The following is a 12,291-nucleotide window of genomic DNA, read 5'->3' as shown; positions in this document are numbered from 1 at the left end:
TGAGGCAGAAAGAGAGACGTAAAAGGAATTTGGATTGCGATTGGTTCGCACTTTGTGTTCCAGGAAGGCAGCAGGCGTCGCGCGAAGGCTGAAGGGAGTGTGGCAGGCGGCACCGGGAATCCGGAGTACAGAGATGCCTCGATATGCGCAGCTGGTCATGGGCCCTGCGGGCAGCGGGAAGGTGAGGACTTGGTGGGAGACAGAGAGAGTCGGAGTTCATAGGAGGCAGGGGGCTTGGGTCCGGAGGGAGACCCTGGCGGGTGCGTGTATTAGGGACCCTGAGAACTCGCTCGCTCTCCGGGCCTCACTGTCCTTTTGGTTGTTGTTTTGAAAGGGGAGTAATGATAATTGTTAATACTTATTGTATTCTTATGCCTCCGGGTACTGAGCTAAATGCCTCAGTTATTTCCACAACAACCATGTGATATATAGGTCCTGTTATTCCCATTTTACAGATTTAAAGAGAGAGAGACAGAGACAGCGACAGAAAGGTTAAGTTCTTTGCCCAGGATCGTAGAGTTAGTAAGTTACGGCCGGAGTTTGAATCCAGTTTTGTCTAACTCCAGAATCTGGCCATGTCTTGCTCCCAGGAGGTTAAAGTGGGGTGTCGTTAATTACTGTTTCTCAGAGCTTGGGACATGAACTTCTGATATCTGAGGTGATTTTAGGTGGTACATGGACCCGACACTAAGGAACATCAGATCATATATTGAGAAAGTTATTCCCTTTTCAATTCTCTTTCAGTCCTTAACTACGCATTGAGGTGAAATTACGTTTGGTGCTCGTGTATCTTCAACGCTTCATTAATCCCCAAGTCTTTTCAGAGAGCAGATCTTAGACTCAGTTTTTAATAAGCAACTATTTAGCTAGAATTAAAAGCATTTTAAAGTGGTATATAATTTTATGATTACCATCACACTATGAAAAATATGAGTATAACTGGTTTTTTGTTTACAATGGGGATACAATATTTTCTTGTAAACAAATGTTAAGGGAATAATGTTAGGGGCATTCAAATACAGTAGAAATGAAGATATTGATTAAATAACAAAAATATAGAGGTGTTTTGTGGCTACAATCTATAATTTAACAAACACATTGTTCTGAGCCATTAAACTATTCTAGGTACAGGAGATATACATGTTACTAAGGTTTGACCCTTACCAACTCAGAGCCTGTTGTCTATTAGGGAAGACAGATAGATGACTTATCTACTAAAATACTTGTACAGTGTGATGTATAGATAGGACACCCTTGGAAGTGAGAACAGTATGTGTAAAGACACTGAAGGGAAAGCATGATGGAAGTTATTTCTATATTCTGAGTTAATTTTTGGACTGATTGTGTTAGATAAGTATCTCTCTATAAATTTTTCATGCCTACTGTGAAAAACACTCATTGAGCATGTTTCTTTTGCCAAGCATTGTTTTGAGTCCTGGGGGTTGTGTGGTGAACAAAAACACTTGTGGAACTTACATTCAAGCATAATATGTCAGTCAATTAGAAATAATTATCAAGCATTTATTATGTACCAGGTACTGTGCTAGTTCCTGGGCTTATAAAACTGAATAAGATACATCTCTGCCTTTATACAGAGGGTGAAAGAGACAATCAAGTAGCCTAGAGATTTTAACATAGTGTGGTAACAACTACATGAGGGATAAAGGATTCTCTACCAAAAGTTGCAAACTGATAGCCCACCTCCAGACTATTTATTTATTTTTTAATTTTTAAATTGTTTTTAAAGATGACCAGTAAGGGGATCCTAACACTTGACTTGGTGTTGTCAGCACCACGCTCTCCAAGTGAGCCAACCGGCCATCCCTATACAGGGATCTGAACCCGCGGCTTTGGTGTTATGAGCACCACACTCTCCCAAGTGAGCCACGGGCCGGCCCTCAGACTATTTATTGACCTTGATGTTCTTTCATCTTGAAATGCTCTTCCCTTAGGTTGGCAAGCACATTCCCATGTGCTCAAATACTCCCTGCTCAAAGACATCATCCCTGACCTTCCCATCTAAAGCTTTGTTTGGACTGTACAAGTCCTAGTAGAGACACTATGCTAGGTGCTGCACTGAGAAAACAGAAATCTTCTCTTTAAATTCCACTTGTTACACGTTAGAGCAGGAAGGAGCCTTAGTGATCATGGAGGACATCGCAATTAGAGATGAGAAAATTGACGGGAAGAGTGGAGAAGCCATTTCCCCAAAGTTCCCCATGAGTCCTAGCCAGGTCTGGATCTGCAACTCAGTCAGGTGTCCTGACTCCTGGCCCAGTGCCTTTTCCCTTGTTTTCAGTCAGTCTCTTGGTTGGTGAAGGCATAGTTTTGGCCTTAGTGGACACTGCTCAAAGAGTGTGGAGATCCTTCTCAGGGTGCAGAGCGTAGCACTACACTGCTTGCTGCTCTAACTTCTCATGCCTTGTGACATTACAGAGCACCTACTGTGCCACCATGGTCCAGCACTGTGAAGCCCTCAACCGGTCTGTCCAAGTTGTGAACCTAGATCCAGCAGCAGAACACTTCAACTACTCTGTGATGGCTGGTAAGTCCTGAGCAGAGCCTCCCCCTCCTTCAGGGACAATAAGGGCAGGGTGGCAGTGAGTGCTGGCTGATCATCACAGAAGCCGAAAAATTAATGATTACATTCTGGTCCCCTGGTTTCATGGTGAACAGCATTGAGGCTGGGTGTTGTTTGGTGACATCCATGCATAGTGATGTGTGTGACAATATCCTTTCTTAGTCTTTGATATAAGATTTATAAGTGGGTGGACTCTTCCTTCACCAGCCTTCCTTTCTGTCTCTTTCATTCTTAGTCCTGCTGTAGGGAACCTGCTATACTGCTGATCACTATAAGTGAGCAGCCTGGGTGTGTTTTTTTTTTTTAATTCTTTTAATTTGTTCATTCAGGTGTCTGTTGAACACTTATTTTATGCAAGACACCAGGGTTATAGCAGAGAATAAGACAGATCCCTGTTCTCATTACCTTTTTTTTTTTTTTTTTTTGTGGGAAAGATAAGCAAGCAATAAACAAAATGGTAACCATATTAAAGAATGTGGTAAGGACTGCAAACAGGCTGATGAGAAGGAATAATTTGGAGATATTGCTTTAGGTAGGGTGGTCAGGAGTGATGTCTCTGAGGAGGGGATTTTTGAGCCGGAAGACTGGTAATATGCTCATCAAGCGGGGAAAAGGCCTTCCAAGACGAGGGAACATCAAGGCCAATAAATAGCCCATAGGTGAGAAAGAGTTTGGTATGTTCCAGAAGAGCAAAGATGTCAGTAAGAATAATGAGTGAAGGAAAGAAGTGGGTTTGAGCTAGTAGGACATGAGAAGTTTAGATTTTATTCTGTCAACAGTGGAATGCCACTAGAGAGTTTTAAGCAGAAGAGGGGATTGACATCTGATCTATGTTTTTATTTTATTTTATTTTTTTTAAAAGATGACCGCTAAGGGCGTCTTAACCCTTGACTTGGTGTTGTCAGCACCACACTCTCCCAAGTGAACTAACCGGCCAACCCTATATAGGGATCCAAACCCATGGCCTTGGTGTTATCAGCACCACACTCTCCCAAGTGAGCCACAGGCCGGGCCCTCAGATCTATGTTTTTAAAAGTAACTCAGGCTCTTAGCTTAAAAATGGACTCTAGGGGATCAAGAGTAGAAGCAGGGACCTGCAGTAGAGCTGTTGCAGTTGTCCAGGTGGCTTAGACTAAGGTGGTCATTGTGGAGATGTAGAGAAGCAGACAGATTCAGTACAGCCAGTCCGCCGTATCTGCAGGTCTCATATCTGCAGGTTCCTCATCTGTGGATTCAATCAACCTTGTGTTGAAAATACTTGGGGAAAAATAAAAATAAAAAATAAAAATATTACAATAAAAAAATACAGTTTAACAACTATTAACATAGCATTTGCATTGTATGAGATGTTATAAGTAATCTAGAGATGATTTAAAGCATATGGTAGCTGATAACACCAAGGTCAAGGGTTAGGATCCCCTTACCAGCAAGCCACCAAAATAAATAAATAAATAAAGTATATGGGAGGATGTGCACAGGTTATCTGCAAATACTACGCCATTTTATATAAAGAACTTGAGCATCCCTGGATTTGGTATCCGCCAGCAGTCCTGGAACCAATTGCCCACAGATACTGATGAATGACTGTATATATTTTGCAAATAGAATTAAGAGCATTTTGTGGGGGATTGAACCAAGAGGGTATAGGTAAGTGAGGAATCAAGGGTAACTCTTAGGTTTCTGATTTGAGCCGTTGAGTGCGTGATATCATTTCCCAAGAAGGAAGACAGTTGTTTTAGATTTAGGCAGTTCTCTTTGCACTTACTAAGTTTGAGGTGTCTGATAGATATCTAAGAGGCAAGTGGATATAATAGTCTGGAATTCAGAGATGAGGTCTGGCCTGGAGATAGAAATTTGGGTGTCAGCAGCATATAGATAATACACAAAGCTACAGGACTGCGTGAGATCATGTTGGGAGGGAGTGTGGTTAGAGAAAAGGACCCAAGGTCAAGCCTTGAAGTCATTTAATATTCACAGGTCTGGTAGAGGAAGTGGAGTCAGTAAGGTGGGAGGAAAATGTAGCTTCACAAAAGCCAGCAGGAGAGAATATTTTAAGAAGGAGGTGGTAGTTGGTAATGTCAGATACAACTGAAAAGTTGTGTTAGATGAGGACCGAGGGGCCGGTCCATGGCTCACTTGGGAGAGTGTGGTGCTGATAACACCAAAGCCACGGGTTCAGATCCCTATATAGGGATGGCTAGTTAGCTTACTTTGGAGAGTGTGGTGCTGACAACACCAAGTCAAGGGTTAAGATCTCTTTACCGGTCTTCTTCTAAAAAAAAAAAAAAAAAAAAGATGAGGACAGAGAAGTGGCTGTTAGTTTTGGGAACACGGAGATGTTGGTGACCTTGGCTAGGGATCTGAGTGCAGTGGTAGGGATGAAAGCAGATTGGAGTGGTTTGAAGAATGAATTGGAGGTGACGCAGTGTAGGCACTGAGTGGAGACAGCTTGCTGAAGAAGTTTAGCTGTGAAAAGGAGCTGAGAAATGGTTTGATAACTGGAGGGATGTGAGGGTCCAGGGAAGTTTTGTTTGAAGATTGGAGATGGTAACTGGAATGTACTTGTATGCTGAAGAGAATAATCCAGTAGAAAGAGAGAAACTGAAGATGCCAGAGATAGTGGAAATAACTGCAAGAATGAGAAAGGGGAGGAGATCCCGAACAAATGGAGGGTTTCGCTTTTGCAAGGAGAGATGTTTCTGCCTTTGTAACAGGAGGGAAGGTGGGTGGAAGTTATCATGTAGTATTGGTGGTGGGAATCTGGGAGATTCTCTTTGTTGGCTTCTGATTTCTGTTAAAGATGTGTGTGGTCATTAGCTGAGAGGAGGAGATATGCAATGGTCATCTTCCTCCAGAAAAAGGCATTGAATTATTTTGGGATTGTTTGGTTGCAGCAAACAGAAAGCACTCAAGCTAGCTTAAGTAAAAATAAGATTTATTAGAAGTAATCAGGGGGCCTCTTATAAAACCTAAGAGTAAGGCTTTAGGAGAGACTAGAGCCCAAAACACAAAACTGACAGGAACCAAGGCCAACTTTCTGTGTCTGTCTTTTTCTGTTCCTTACAGACCAGCTTACTCCAGTCCAACAAGGTTCCCCCAGCCCCAGGTGCACATCATTTCCTGGTCCAAGATTCTTACTGACTGACTAATGTGCTTGATTCATCCTTTCAGAAGACCAATTTTATTGTCCCAACTTGGGTCAGTTGTTTATCCCTGGGGAAGGTGATGGGAAGAAGTTATCAGTACATAGTGCCTATTAGTGAAGCATGGTTCTCTGTGATTGGAGATTGTAGGGTTGAGCACAAAAATAAATAAAAACCTAAGGTAGCAAAAATACTGATTTCCAAAAATTAATAAGAGAACTATACATATGTCAGAATTTTTCAAGCCCCTCCTATAGGTGATTTAGATACATTATCTCATACAGTTCTCATCCTTGTACCTCAGAATATATGATCCTCTCCCCTCCCTCAATCTTATAAATAAGGAAGTAAGGCCCAGGGAGGTTAAGTAGCTTCCCTAGAGTTGTCATGTTAAGACATGGTAGGGCCGAGCCCGTGGCGCACTCGGGAGAGTGCGGCGCTGGGAGCGTGGTGACGCTCCCTCCGCGGGTTTGGATCCTGTATAGGAATGGCCGGTGCACTCACTGGCTGAGTGCCGGTCATGAAAAAGACAAAAAAGAAAAAAAGACATGGTAGTTGATTTTCTTTGGTTTCGTATTACCTTTTTTTGAATAGGTAATACATATTCACATGGTTCAAAATGCAAAAGGTATAAAAGAGTAAGTATTCAAGAAGGTGTCTCCCTCCCAGCTCTTTGTCCCAGCAATCAGTTCCCTTCACTGGGGCAGCCAGTATTACCAGTTTCTGGTGTGTCCTTCCATAGATAGCCTGTGCAAATAAAATCCAATACATATATATGTATTATGTGTATGTAGTGAATTTTTGTCTTTTTTAAAAATACTAATGATGGCATTCTTACAGAGTTCTGCACCTTGAATTTTTCACTTAACAATATACCTGGGAGATTGTATTATATCAGTATTTAAAGAGCTTCCCACTTTTTACGGTTGCATAGTATTCCATTGTCTGGCTGTGGAATAATTTATTTGCTCAGTTCCCTATTAATGGACACTGCTACAGTGAAAAACCATGTACATAATTAATTTCATTTATGTGAGGTTTTTAAATGTAATTGTTAATTATTACTAGTGCGGTTTTTTTTATGTAATTGTTAATTATTACTAGTGAGGATAACAATTTTTGAATGAACACTTATATTCTGGGCCCTGTCTGTCCTTTTCAGATATCCGGGAACTGATCGAAGTGGATGATGTGATGGAGGATGACTCTCTACGATTTGGCCCCAATGGAGGATTGGTATTTTGCATGGAGTACTTTGCCAATAATTTCGACTGGCTAGAGAACTGTCTTGGTCATGTAGAGGACGACTACATCCTTTTTGACTGTCCAGGTAGGTCAGCAATTTGAAAGTGTTGTTTTCCTTGAAGTTGCAATAGTTCTGTTCTCAGCAAGCATTTGTAGCTCTAACGCTTATTTGTTGGCTTTAATTCATTCATTGAGATTATCGAGTACTTAGTTCGTACACTGGGAATACCATAAAGAGCAAGGTAGCCATGTTCTCTGCTGTCATGGATTATCAGTAAAGTGGAGTGTCAGATAGCATAAACAAAACCACCCCAATATACTTATTTATGACAGGTGTTCCACAAGAGTAGTACAGATCGTACCATAGGAAGGAGGTCAAGAAGGCTTCTGATCAAGTAGCTTTTAAGCTGGGCCATAGTGTGAAGATGAGGGATACAGTGGCCCAGGCAGAGGGCACAGCATGCCGAAGGCCTTAAGGCTGGAAGAAACAAGGCGGGTTTGAGGCACTGAAAAGGCCAGTGTGGCTGGAGCATAATAAATAGAGGAAAATGTTGTGAGGTCAGGCTAGTAAGGGGCAGATAATCACATACGGCCTCTTAAGCCAAATAGTGAATTTTAGACTTGAACCTAACCTAGCTTTGATCATCTGTGGCCCTCAATTTTTTCCCTTCCTTTTAATTGAACATTTGTATAGCCACAGAAAAGTACATATATCATAAGTGTACGACTTAATGGATATGCTTAAACTGCACATACCTTTATAGCACTCATTTTTGACTGGAAAAATGTGAAGAACCTCATTTTCTACATAAAAGTGGATAGTTTGTTCGGGATTCCCATATGGCATTACATTATGTTTTATGATTACTTCAAGAAGCTATATAGTCCCCTTAAAATTGAATGTGTTACTACCCGGGGTTGACTTCTTTCTTTTCCCAACTGTCTTTTGGGGAAATTTTGTTTCCTGTAATTTGATGATAATATTCTTGTAATGTTCTTCATGTAGGTCAGATTGAGTTGTACACTCACCTGCCTGTGATGAAACAGCTGGTCCAGCAGCTTGAACAGTGGGAGTTCCGAGTCTGTGGAGTTTTTCTTGTTGATTCTCAGTTCATGGTGGAGTCATTCAAGGTCTGAGGATAAATCTGTTGTAGATTTTTAAATCTTGGGTACAAGCAGATGACAGTCCCCTTTAATTGTGTGACTCTGGACATTTCACAAACGATTACAGAGTTATTTAGTATTTCTTACTATTAAATTATTATGATAATGTATTTTTAACTCAAAAATAGTAAATTTAGTTGTATAGATTTTGGGTAACTACTTACCAAGGAAAACTTGAGGCAGGTGGGTATTTTATAAAATAGTCTATTTTTAATTTTTGAGGACCTTTTGTCCAGTTTATGAACTATCTGAGTCAAATTTTACTTCTTGAGGAATATTAGATGGGAAAGAAAGTTAATGAAATTGGGATTTGTGATTACTTTACATTAAATCTACATCTTCCCTCCTTACCTTTGCCTTTGGGGACTAAGTGTCAACCATGTGATTAGTGAACAGTCTTTTTTTAAATATTAGCATTTATTTTATTTAGGCCAATTTTGTTCCAGTGAGGAGTAGAAGCCTCTCTTTGTGCAGAGACCAGGTAGGGAACTTTGTTGGCAAGTTGATTGGTCTTCCCTTTTCTGTTTCCTCCTTCAGTTTATTTCTGGCATCCTGGCAGCCTTGAGTGCCATGATCTCTCTAGAAATTCCACAAGTTAACATCATGACAAAAATGGATCTGCTGAGTAAGAAAGCTAAAAAGGAAGTTGAGAAGTGAGTTTATTGTTCTTCCGTTATCATCAGATCTTTTTTTTTTTTTTTTTTTTTAATTGAAAAAAGATGACCGGTAAGGGGATCTCAACCCTTGGCTTGGTGTTGTCAGCACCATGCTCAGCCAGTGAGCAAACCGGCCATCCCTATATAGGATCCGAACCCGTGGCCTTGGTGTTATCAGCACCGCACTCTACCGAGTGAGCCACGGGCCGGCCTATCAGATCTTAATTACAGAGATGAACCTTGTGTTTTATTTAGATGTGGGGTTCTGTCAGTCTATAAGTTTGGTTTCCTGATTTATTCTTCCTATTATTCATCAGTCTTCTTTCTCACTATTAAAGGTTTCTAGATCCAGACATGTATTCTTTGTTAGATGATTCTACAGGTGACTTAAGAAGCAAAAAATTCAAAAAATTGACTAAAGCTATATGTGGACTGGTAAGTTCTTCAAGTGAGGTTTTTTTTGGGTTTTTTTCTAAATGACCTGGTCAAGTGTTTGCTCACATCTAACTGGACACCTTTATGAAAAGCACAGTCCAACCCTATTTACAGCAAAGAGAAAGAGGGTGGGGAGGGGCTGTGGGCTGTTCGTTCAGCAGTTTATTTTAGAAGTAGTTATTGACAGTGGCCCATCAATTAACAAATGTGTCTATTATTTCAAACCATTTGGATTGTTAAGAACCATTTGTGCCCTTGTAAAATTTTCGGTGGTTGTTGTATCATATAAATACGCATGACACAGTAAGTGTCTAGTTAAGTAGTAAGCTGACAAGTGGTCTAGCAGGTCAGAGGTCAGAAAAATCAATGCTGCTGTTCTGTCTCTACCTATCATTCCTCCTCCTCTCCCCTCCACAGAAATGTTTTTAATCAGAATTACAAATGATTATAAAACTCAAATATAAGTTGAAAATTATGTATTTTGCACAACTTCAGAATGATGAGTCTTTCTTGAAATCCCCAACTTGTAGATTGACGATTACAGCATGGTTCGATTTTTACCTTATGATCAGTCAGATGAAGAAAGCATGAACATTGTATTACAGCATATTGATTTTTCCATTCAATATGGAGAAGATTTGGAATTTAAAGAACCAAAGGTAATTTCTGACTTGGTATGTTCGTTGGCTTTTGGTAAAAATATTTGCCAGCACTTACTGGCCTCCTGCATAATCCAGGCAACTCCTTAAATGAGTTTTTTGTCCTAGTGGTGGCAGTTATCTGGGCTTTTCTGGGTGATCTCTGAAATTAACAGCTGTGCTCAATAAACGGTATCAGTTTTATTCAACATTTTGTTCAGGCAATATTGAATTAAGTCTCCTTGTGCTTGGAGCTTTGGGGTATGTGCAAAGAGGAGGTGCAATCCAGTTGGATTTGGGCTGCTCTCACATAAATCAGTAGGAAAACTAATGATAATTGTCAGTAGGACACTATCACAGCAGATTAGCTAAGGATCATTGTGAATGTAAATTCAAATGAGAAATTCTTTGATGAGATATAAGCACATTAATTTACCACATATCTGGAAAAATGCTATCCATCATTGCCGTTCTTACTTTTAATGGTTTTCTTTGAGCAACACCTGGAGCTGGTGCTGGGTATTAGTTCCTTATAGAGCATTACCTGAAAAATATTTAAACATATACTAGGTCTGAGAGGAAATGAATATATTTTTCTATTTTGTGTTTCCTTTGTGTCAGGAACGTGAAGACGAATCTTCCTCTATATTTGATGAATATTTTCAAGAACAGCAGAATGAATGAAGAGTTTACTGAATAGTAATTGTGTATATATGTGAAGACCTTATAGCCAGACCAACAGAACATTCTTCTCTTTGAAGGATGCAGTAGTAGAAAGCTACTTATTTTAATGAAAAAAACATTACTTTGCTCTTTATCAGCAGCATGAAGAATGAATGAAGTCTTGAGTTATTTTGAAACTACTACTGTTTAAAGTGGAATATTTTAGTATTGTTTTAGTAGCATCAATTTAGATTTTAAAAGTCAAAATTGAAATGAATGCACATAGGTTTGTATATAATATAAATTAGCACCTTTGCTACAGGACAGCCACTTTATTTTTACTGTTTGATTTTTATTGTTTTTGAGGGTTTGTTGAGGGGCAGGAATTATTGTAACAATGTACATAGGTATATCCAAAGGAAAAAGTCTGGAAGGATATAGATAAGACCATTGCTTATCTGTATCTTCCCATTTTCCTACATTGAAAATGTGTTGTTTGTATAATTTAAAAATTAAAAGTAACCATGTTTTGAGATATATATGTATATATGTAAAATAAATGGAAAGGCAGCACTAACCTTTCATTACACTCTTATTTTACAGGCAGAATTTTACTCAGGCAGGGCAAATTTTTGAATGAATAAATTTCCCCAGGTGTCAAAATGTAGGCAGTGATTGTTTTTCTTTTGACAAGTGGCCAGTATGGGGATCCAAACTTTTGACCTTGGTGTTACCAACACCATGCTCTTTTTTTTTTTTTTTGTCTTTTTCGTGACCGGCACTCAGCCAGTGAGTGCACTGGCCAGTCCTATATAGGATCCGAACCCGCGGCAGGAGCGTCGCTGCGCTCCCAGCCCCGCACTCTCCCGAGTGCGCGACGGGCTCGGCCCAACACCATGCTCTTAACTGAGCTAACTGGCCAGGCCCATGATTGTTTTTAGAAATGTGGTTTGTGGTCTCTAAGTGTTTAAGAATTTATACATTCCTTGAATAATAACAAGTACACACAAAAATGCAGATGTCATTTTTATTTTTAACTTCTTGCCACATCGATTGAATTGTTTGTTTTCAGTATTTCTAAGTTCATTTATGTTAGTATTTCTAAGTTCATTTGTGTTCTAAGTTCATTTGTGTCAAAGCAGTCCCTGGGGAATGTGTAGTCAACAGATATTTTTCTAGCACCCTCTATAGGCCAGGCTCTGCCAAAGCAAGGCTGACTCTTATTTATTTATCAAGTACTCCAGGCATTATTCTAAGAAGCATTTTACATAATCTCTTTCATTTAATCCTCATGACAGGCCCGGGCTTCATTGGTCATTTGGTGATGTATCTTCCAGCTGATACAAATTAAGCCTTTGTTGAAAACCTGCAACTCAGGTTAAATTTTTAACCATTGTTGGGCCAAGATAGCACAAGTACACCTCCAGTGTCAAATTTGATCTATTTGAATTAAAGAAACAAAATGTGAGGAGCCATAGGCATCCTGGCAGCTTGTGCCTGGGGGCCCAGGCTAAGAGGAAGAGGCAGGTATCTGCACCATGGCCCACTGTTATAGGGACACTCAGGAGAACAGGATGTGCGGGCAACATGGTGATGTGCTGGGCTGCTTGGGGACAGTCCCATGGTCCTTAGAGTATGGAAAGGGTGAAAACACCCTGATCTCCCAGGTGCTAATTCTTAGAAACTTTATTGTCACGTGGGAGGGGAAGAAAGAAGGGACAACTTTTTACTTTCCCTTTTCATTGCTCCTTAAACTACACCTCCCT

At 40.1% G+C, this 12,291-nt stretch overlaps 1 protein-coding gene across 1 annotated transcript; it reads left to right on the top strand.

The window, feature by feature from the left end:
- The first annotated feature begins 68 nt into the window (after positions 1-68).
- Positions 69-11,192, top strand: GPN3 (GPN-loop GTPase 3). The gene is made up of 8 exons (XM_063087076.1): positions 69-181; positions 2,437-2,545; positions 6,887-7,054; positions 7,976-8,100; positions 8,671-8,786; positions 9,128-9,224; positions 9,755-9,883; positions 10,484-11,192. Exons 1-8 carry the CDS (start codon positions 134-136, stop codon positions 10,544-10,546), a joined length of 855 nt encoding a protein of 284 aa, XP_062943146.1. The 5' UTR covers positions 69-133; the 3' UTR covers positions 10,547-11,192.
- The last annotated feature ends 1,099 nt before the right edge of the window (positions 11,193-12,291 follow it).

This window comes from Cynocephalus volans, chromosome 2, assembly GCF_027409185.1.
Source record: "Cynocephalus volans isolate mCynVol1 chromosome 2, mCynVol1.pri, whole genome shotgun sequence".
Classification (NCBI taxonomy): domain Eukaryota; kingdom Metazoa; phylum Chordata; class Mammalia; order Dermoptera; family Cynocephalidae; genus Cynocephalus; species Cynocephalus volans.
This window is presented reverse-complemented; position numbering and strand designations above follow the sequence as displayed.

What these genes read in the sequence shown, in the direction of transcription:
- GPN3 (XM_063087076.1), top strand. Translation starts at nt 134, where the DNA reads ATGCCTCGATATGCGCAGCTGGTCATGGGCCCTGCGGGCAGCGGGAAG. An exon ending in TCATGGTGGAGTCATTCAAG is followed by an intron (nt 8,101 to 8,670) that starts GTCTGAGGATAA and finishes TTCCTCCTTCAG; the next exon opens with TTTATTTCTGGCATCCTGGC. An exon ending in GCTAAAAAGGAAGTTGAGAA is followed by an intron (nt 8,787 to 9,127) that starts GTGAGTTTATTG and finishes TCACTATTAAAG; the next exon opens with GTTTCTAGATCCAGACATGT.